Below are 9,396 nucleotides of genomic sequence, written 5' to 3' on the forward strand. Positions count from 1 at the left end.
CATCCATCCATCCATCCATCCATCCATCCATCCATCCATCCATCCATTCATCCATCCACCCATCCATGCACCCACCCATTTATCCATACATCCATCATCCTTCCATTCATCCACCCACCCACCTATCCATTCAACCATCCATCCACCCACTCATACATCCATCCAGACATCTGTTCATCCACCCACTCACCTATCCATCCATCCAACCACCCATCATCCATCCATCCATTCATCCACCCACCTATCCATCAATCCAACCACCGACCCACCCATCCATCCATTCATCCACCCACCCACTCATCCATTCCTCCACCCATCTACCCATCCATCCATTAACCCACCCAGCTATCCATCCATCCATCCATCCATCCACAGATCGACAGACAGACAGACAGATACATAGATATACATGTGTGTGTGTGTGTGTGTGTGTTGACTTCTCACATTAGGAAATGTGTATCTCATTTTTAACGTGTATTCTAAAGGCACAACCACAGGCACAGCACTATTAAGTCACACAATATTCCTAATAATGATATGTGCTTCAGCATTAGGACAAGGCCATTTTCTTCCATCAGTCTTTTCATATATGCAGCACACACACTCACACGTTCAAAAACACATAGCCATATTGTGTGTATAGACTTGGGCTAATAGGGCCTGCACGAAGCTCAACCATTACACAGCCCACAATGGAGCTAGTCAGTCCTAATGGGCTCCACCGTGGTGATGGGCTAATAGTTCCAACGATGGAGCACTTTAAGTCTAACAGAGGTGCTACATTAGGACTGGTAGGAGAAAGCAGAGATAGAGGGCGAGAACCAGGAAGGAAAAATAAATGGTACAATATGAGAGAGCGTAATTAGAGATACCAATGACAGGTAAAGGAAGAGGGCAGGATCAAAGGCTTTTTTTGGTTGGTGGCTGTAATTGTAATTACGCTGCTTTTTGGGGATGCAAGTTTTGCTGGGGTAATGGCATAAAAAAAAACACAGATGTGCACTCACAAATCCAGGGACAGAGCTAAATGTACATATAGCAGAGCTTGATTATACGCCAGCAAGCAACCAGGCATTCATTATTATGGATTCGTCATAAATTTGCACTATTTTAAAGCCAAAAATGAGCAGCATGCGCACGCATTTTTTAACATACCACTCAACACATCATAAAAAAAATAAAAAAAATACACAATGTACTGGCAGTAACAACACCTTTACCTCACCAATTCCTGCCAGACCTTGCCATTTTTCCAGTCTCACCTAAAAGACATATTTTCATTGTAGGCCCTTTTACAACCAGCTAACATGCCAACAATCACAGAAATAACACATTACTTTCAAACACACTCTCAACCTAATTTAATTATGTGTTTGGAGAACAAATTTAAGGATGAAAACATAAAAAAAATAGCACTGTCTTGAGCGTTGCGGTATCTAATTAAATATTAACTTTTATGATAAACGATACACACGTCATTAACGGTAGAGGTCCCCTCCCTACAACAGCAGCATATTTTGAAGAGAAAGTGCACGATACTCCACCCCCACCCCCATCAAGAGCCAAAAATATGACAACCAACTGAGTGCGTGACCAATCATATTTAATCATCATATGAATATGCATGATTATGGGATGGCTACCACAGTGTATACACACACAGATGATGGGCACATCTGATTGGCAGGTGGCAACAATTCAGATGACTGAGACAGCTGTCCACATTAAAAAACCTTTTAAACAAACATTTAGTTTTGACTTTTATGCCTGGGTTAAAAATGAAAGGGTAGTTATATAATTGCACTTACTTAGTTAAACTTGGTCTTCATTAACATTATGGACTGTAGTGTGTCCCTTTTTAGTGGAATAAAAAATAAGTAAATGGATAAATTTACAGTGGCGTATCCCAGTAATAAAACAAATAATTGTCTTTAAATCCTAAAGAAAATAGATGGAATCAATGAAAATATAATGTAGCAGTTAGTAAATCTAGTCTATGGGCGAACCAGCCAGTAGTAAATATGAGCATAAACCAGATACCTCAGAGTAAGGCCGAGTATTTCACACTGCCTCTCCTCCAGACCATTAGGCCAATCAAAGGTGCCCTCAGATGAATATGAATTAATCAGCTGCTCAGCCTGGATTCGACTATACTGAATAGTTCCAATTTGCCTCCTCGGTCTACCACCATTACATGCAATCAAAGGCAGAACGGGGCAGAAGCTAAAGGGAGCAGGTGGAGAGGAAAAATTGGAATGATGCAGAGACTGGGGGGTGGGATGGGTGGAGAAAAAGGGGATGAATTTGACATGAAAGAAAAAAGGTTGAGATTATCAGTAGGCTCTTATCAAGACACTCTTATGGTGATGAGGTGTAGAGGAAAGGTCTAAAAATATCACCCAATGTCACATAACGTTTCTTACAGCACTCGTGGCTAAAAGCAATGGTAGTTAGAAAAAAGGATATGTTGAGAGTGAAAAGCCTTAGTGAAATCAACTGAAGGTGTTGCCTTCAGTGTGGTCTGTGCAAACAATAATAAAGCTGAGTTGTCTGCAAATGGCTAAGATGAACACATAGAAGACCGCTGAAGTACATACGACAAGGACAACTATAACAAGGAGACAGAACAAGAAAAATGCCAAAGTCCCCCATCACTGAGAAATTTTAATAGTGAATGTTTGTAGTTTTCGAGACGAGTATTTTTCTGAACTAAAACTGGACAGGGGCTGTGATGTTTTTGGTGAAAGATGGGTAGGAGTTACACTGCGTAGAAGAAGAGAGGTTTTTTTTTTTTTTATCTTTTTTTTTTCCTTGTCCAATGCAGTGCATGACAAAGTCTGATGAATGGAGGAAGCAACTTTATTCACCACCATTCAGGCGCAATGGCGGAGCCAGGGGGTGGCCACTGGTGGCCTAAGTTGCCAAAGACTAATCTTCAGCCACCGCAGCGGCCACTCCAATCATTTGAAGAAAATAAAAGGAAAAAAAAAAAGTTGAGCTATATAAAAACCAGAAAGCATAGTCTCCTCAAATGATAGGAGTGGTCAGTTTACATATATACCAGGGACCATCTGGAATTTCGACGTGGCAACACATTTTCAAAAATAAAAGTTTCTTATTCCTAAATGCAGCCACACATCAAAATGGACGTCAGTACCTCACTTATTTTTCAAGTTATCATGCTCACAACATGCAGGGACGGATGGATGGACAGAGGGTATTTTCAATTCCCCTTTTTGCTCCGTGATGGGGGACAACTCAAATATTGATATAGATAAGGGAAAGCAAAGAATGCCACCAGTTAAACAATTAATAAATTTATAGAACTTTGTATAACACCATTGTATGTATTGGTAATACACATTTGACAAAACAAGCAGATATTTGACAAGGGGACACAAATGGCATAGTTATAAACAGAATACCACAATAGTTTAACACGTTATAAGCAAAACAAAACCATTAAAAACACCCTCACAAAATACTGAATACTGTAAGTTTTATAAATAGGGAGAGTTTGTGGATAAGCATGAAAAAAGGTGAAATAAAAGCAAAAGGTGGTAACAGAAAAAATACTGTTCAATGTATTATATTAAGTATAATTTTTGCATATTAGTGTAATTGTCCAGTATTTTACTTTAAATAACATGCAATTTTGAGATAAATCATTGTGATAAACCAGGACTTTGAAATCTGGAAGTATTTTTCCGCATTCCGGTTCAAATAGTTTGCTTTTGTAAGTCTACTGAAAAGCAGCAGCTATGTTTTGTAGATTACATTGAATGCAAACGTTTTAAGATCAGTATCTATGTAATAGGTCTGACAAAATTCCACTTCAAAATAACCACAAAGAAGGAAGAAAAAAGGTTTTGATGTAGCAATAAAATTAGAAAGCACAAACTGTTCAGTTAAACACTTTGCCCAGTTCAAGCTGTGTTTCTATGAAGGCTGCATTCATACTGAAGGATAGTGTTAAAGTTAATCACACAAAATAGCTCTGGCAGATAAGTTTCAACACCTTTTAAGGAAACTGGGACATCATTGAGTAGTCTACATGTACCTGAAAACATAACAGTAAGGTTTGACAAGAAAAGAGAGGCCTCAGTATCAGTGGCAGCTGGTGGAGTTTTCTGCAGGGGGGGCTGCAACTCCAAAATAGACATATACCAAAACATATACTAAGGTATTACAACAGTGCATTTACATGAATGAAAACAACTTACGGCTTACAGATCCCTACCCTGCATCGAGCTGACATGAAATGTTTATTTTCCCAAACATGGCTAGTCGCAGTGCATTTTCAGTGTGGATCCCTGATTGTTCATGCTTCCTTGCCTTTTTTAAAAAAATGCTTTAAATCAGTCATACCTGTTTTAATCCATGCTGGATAAGATCCTGATGTTTGAAAAAGGAGGCAGGGAAAGCAGAATAAAGCATTAGCCACGCTACATGCAGTTAGCCAAGCCTTGCTGCTAAACCAGGGCCTGGAAAAAGACCGAGCGTACTGTCTCCCTCTGTCTTTGGATTGATGATTAATTGTGATGTTTGGCTGATCAGGTCTGAGCTCTTTCACTTCTAGCTTTTCCTGATATGTTCTTCTCTCAAAAGGTGTTGTTTTAAGTGACTTCACTGAATTATTTAATTTCGCTTGCTCCATTTTGCATCTCTGTCCGATCATCTCCAACTGTCAATCAGGTGAACTTTATGACAGATGGCTGTGACGTCAGTCCCGTGGCAGGAATCCCACACTCCCACCGCAGGAGGGTAGTGATATGCAAATCAAGCTGCATTATGCTCTGGGCACAGGAGAGGTGCGCCCCAGAATGGTCCCTATCTCGTGTATTGAAGAGGAGCTACTGTGCATGTATAAGAGTCCATGGGCAAAGTTTTTTGCACCCCAGGGTGGAAATACGTCACTAATCAGACAATGTCGACAAACAAAATAACTTTACTCATCATTACCTAAAAAATATTTATTTTACACAACTAAAAATGTATATACATATATTTAGAAATAATTTTATTTTATTATTGAATTTTTATTTAAAATTTTTATGTCTTATTCAAGGTAATGTGGTGAGTGGTGAGGCGGCACCCTTGCACCCTCTATTGGCCAGCCGCCACTGCTCAGTATTCACAACTGTAATAGTATAAAAGCAGCGGCTGTTTAGAAAAAACAAATACAAACATCTGTACTAATACCTGTGTATGACAGACTGTGACTTTCACAATAAAAAGGTTTATTGCCGCAGTGATCTGTTCTTTGTGATAAATATAATGTGACGTAACAAAAACTTTAAAGACGAAAAATGCCAGTTGGGGGAAAAAGGTATAATTTTATTTTTTGCTGAGGTTCCTGTTAGGTCAATATAAATACTGTATCTATATCAAGCAGCAAAAAACAAACAAACAAACAAAACCAAAAAAAACTGTAAAATAAATGTATACAGTGTTTTCCCTGGATGAGCTCCCTTGGCAGGGCACTCATATTCTTTTTCTTCATTAGGGGTAGGTGTGGGGTGGGGTCACGACTGTGTTGCCTGCCTGCTAGCTTAGCGCTACGTTGCTGCCAGTAATCGTCGAAGGGGAGAGGGGGATGGATAACGGAGCAGAGCCGTACATCAGTAGCATTTTTGCTAGCGCGTTTGTATTGCACCCCGCGCTACATCAATACCACCAGTTGTCGAGGGGTGGGGGTTCGGTAGACAGGGCGCTCAGTTCTGTTGACAGGCCAGGGAAACACTGGTGTGTGTGTGTGTGTGTGTGTGTGTATACAAATGTAGTTTGTTTTAACTGAGACCTAAGGCCTTTTCAAATGCAGCAGAAAGAAAGAGAAAACCTTTGAAAACAAAAGTATCTCTAGCTCACAAAGTACTGCATGTGACAATGATGCAAGTAATGACAGTAATAAAAAGTGACCATGGTCTTCATTTGAGCTTTTGAATAAGGCCTGGAGTGGAGAGTCAAAAACAGAAAACAGTTTGTTTACCAAAATCCTGGAAAGCAGAACAATCATGAGTGCCTGCAGGCCACCACAGTGGAGCACGGTGGTGGTTTGGGGTTGCATTTCAACAACTGCATCTGGGGATTTGGTCAAACTTAATAGTGCTAATAAAACTCAGTGCTGAGTAAAACTGGTTGAAACATATCTATGATGCAACTCTATCAGAGAGGTATCTGAGGTCAATGACCCCAAGCATACGTCTTTAAAAAAATGACATGAAGAACAAGGCGTTCTGAATGTGATGTGGCTTACACGGTCAATTTTTCAACATCATCAAACTTGTCAGTGATCATCTGAAGAAACGGAAGGATTTGAGCCAGACTTCATTCACAGAAGACGTGTGGTTAGTTCTATATATCTGGAATGAGTTACCTGCTGAGTCTCTTCATAACTATGTAGGTGTAGCAAAAAGAGCTGATGCTGCTTCAAACACAAACAGTCACACAAAATGTTGATTTGATGTTTAAAAAAAACAGGTTTAGCACAGCTTTGCCAAGCTGAGGCTGTAATGGGAGTACATTGCTAAAGCAGCAAAAGCAAACTGGTCCTGTTAGATGGATAAATTCCTTTACTTACCTCAGAAGACCAAAGCCTTTTTTCTTGCTCTTCTTTTCTGTTTCCTCAGGCTCATCTACTTTCTTTTTCTCCTTTTCCTTTCCTTTGCCTTTGCTTTTTTCCTTCTTCTTAGTTTTATCTTTCTTTTTCTTGTCTTTTTTGCTTTTCTCTTCTGTTTGATCAACTCCCTGGCGGGATGAACTACTTGCAGGAGTGTCACGGCCTGAACTCGGCTCTGAACCTTCATCTATGAGGAATGAAAGAGGAAGAAAAAGATGAGGATTAGAATGAGTGGATGAAAAAAAAGCTTTAAAGAAAAGTACAAAAAGCAACAATCCAGTGGGTTTTTTTCTCATTTTTGTAGTGTTGAATAATTAAAACAAGAATATCAAAAAATATCAAAGTGAACAAATGACAAATGAATGGCAACTGCACAATGAGTAACATTAGCTAAGTTCTAATGAATAGTCAATGTCATAACGACTAAAAGAAAATATGATACAAATAAAAACAGAAACCACAACAGAAAGCAGCACATACATTTATTCTCAGAGATTTTCATTCCACATCTTGACAGGATATTTATCCACCTTATAGTGAACTAATTACCTCTTAGAAATAAGAATACAAAAAGGTTCAAATGATACACTTTGATAGCTCATTAATTCATCAGCAGATTGAAGGTCTGGCATTGCATTACAATGATCTCACTTTCACACACTTGTTACTATTCATCAGATCTTTAAAACAGATAACCAAACCAAATTAGCTATTTCAATTGAGATCTAATTTTGTGTGGATATTGACTTCAGCTTTAATTATGAACACTGTCAACCGGCAGAAAGTAACTGTGTGTGTCATTTGTGTGTATTTATGTGTGTATTTCCCTGTGCATTCACAGATTCTGGTCCTCCTATGTCAGGGGTGTCCAGATGTTTTCATATGTGGGTCTAAACTATCAAAAAAGGACTTGTGGATCAAAAAAATGTGACTAACTCTCAACATGAACAACATTTTAGAGAAAGGACAAAAGTTTACACATTTTGGTGGAGAAAGAGTTTTAAATTGTTGTAGATCAAAAACATTAAAAGCCTCATAAACCATCCATCCATCCATTATCTTTACCCGTTTATTCCATTTTGGGTCACGGGTGTCGCTGGTGCCCATGTCCAGCAATCACTGTGCGAGGGGCGGGGTACACCCTGGACGGGTCGCAAGTCCATCACAGGGACACATAGAGACAAACGAGAAAAACAACCATTCACTCTCTCACTCACACCTAGGGACAATTTAGAGTTACCAATCAGCCTAACATGCATGTTTTTGGACTGTGGGAGGAAACCGGAGTACCCGGAGAAAACCCACGCATGCATGGAGAGAACATGCAAACTCCACCCAGAAAGGCCCCTGGACCGGGGTTTGAACCAGGGACCTGTTCGCTGAGAGGCAGCAGCTCTACCAGTTGCGCCACCGTGCTGCCAGCCTCATAAACACTAAGCTTATATTTTTTTTGTATTAAACATGATTTGATTTATTTGATTTGTTGGGTTCATGTTTGTAGTTTTCTTGTTTGGAAAGTTCATTTTAGTCTGTTCTTAGTAACAAAAGTGTAATTTAAGTAAGTGTCCTTTTAAAAGAGGGTTGATCAGCCTTTTGGACCATGGATGGCCCAAAAGGCTGATCAAAATTCTGAAAAATCATCCAGTTGTCAGTCGCTACAACAGATTCATAGAAGGTTTGATAAAGTTGATCAACTCGTATGTAGATGATACAATGTTGTATGTATTTAAAAATGTTCAGTTTCCCTCTTGATTATTTTATTAACTGCAATATTTAGCCAAGTTTTATGAAGCATTATTTAAAATTCTCCTTTCTGGTAGAAATCAGTAAACATTTTTGGTGCTTTGTACCATGAAGCGAAAATAAAAAGATTATTAGGGCTGCAACTAACGGTTATTTCAATAATCGATTCATTGACCGATTTTTTTTTTTTTTCTTCTCTCGATTAATGGGGGGGGGGGGGGGGGGGGGGGGTAATTCCCACCCCTTTATTCCAAAATTGAACATTTGACTGACTAAGCTATTCACACAAAAACAGGTTGCTATTTGACTATTCTGTTAGTAAAATATTGAATAATAAAAAATAAAAGTTAGTCAAATAGCTTAAAAAAATGCATGTACACAAAAATATATACAAATGTATGTTTATACCTGCACAATATGTAGCTACTTTGTAAAATGTGTCATTGAGGGAAGAGTGTAACCTGGATTAAAAGTGTGGAATATTGTAACCTGGATTAAAAGTGTGGATTATTGTAACCTGGATTATTGTAACCTGGATTAAAAAATGTGGATTATTGTAGTGAAGCCTTCGTCTTCAACCATCAACAGAGGCCTCATGTCAGTGACGATCATTTAAGGATGATTTCAGTGAAGCTGCTGCTGTGGTGTCCATGATGTCTGTCCAACATGAAGTGTCATTGTTTGTTGTTGTTTTCTGGAATGAGACAGTAAATATGTTTTATAGCATAATTTACAGCAACTCAAGACATGCCTTGTTTCACTTACAGTGTTAGGGTCAGGCAAAAGTAGCTTAAAGAGCAAGTAAACACACACACACACACATATATATATATATATATATAATACTTAATTACACACATTTGAGTAGATGTAATAAATTACTTTAATTCCTGTTTAAATGCAATTCATCCTGCCATACCTGCAGTGTCTTCAGCCTTTGCCAGCAAATTAAAAGTTGGAGCTTACTCATTAAATGATTATCTTTGTGTTAGATTTATTTATAAATCACATTTAAACACTGCTTGTTACAATTA

General features: G+C 38.6%; 1 protein-coding gene across 1 annotated transcript in view; it reads right to left on the reverse strand.

The window, feature by feature from the left end:
* The window catches only part of pard3bb (par-3 family cell polarity regulator beta b), a 358,866-nt gene that overhangs the window by 210,499 nt on the left and 138,971 nt on the right, over window positions 1-9,396 (reverse strand). Inside the window, exon 19 of the mRNA XM_037686865.1 lies at window positions 6,581-6,806. Coding sequence (XP_037542793.1) covers window positions 6,581-6,806 — 226 coding nt within the window. The remainder of the gene's footprint in view (window positions 1-6,580; window positions 6,807-9,396) is intronic.

The sequence above is a fragment of the Nematolebias whitei genome, chromosome 13, assembly GCF_014905685.2.
Source record: "Nematolebias whitei isolate Nwh7 chromosome 13, NemWhi1, whole genome shotgun sequence".
NCBI lineage: Eukaryota > Metazoa > Chordata > Actinopteri > Cyprinodontiformes > Rivulidae > Nematolebias > Nematolebias whitei.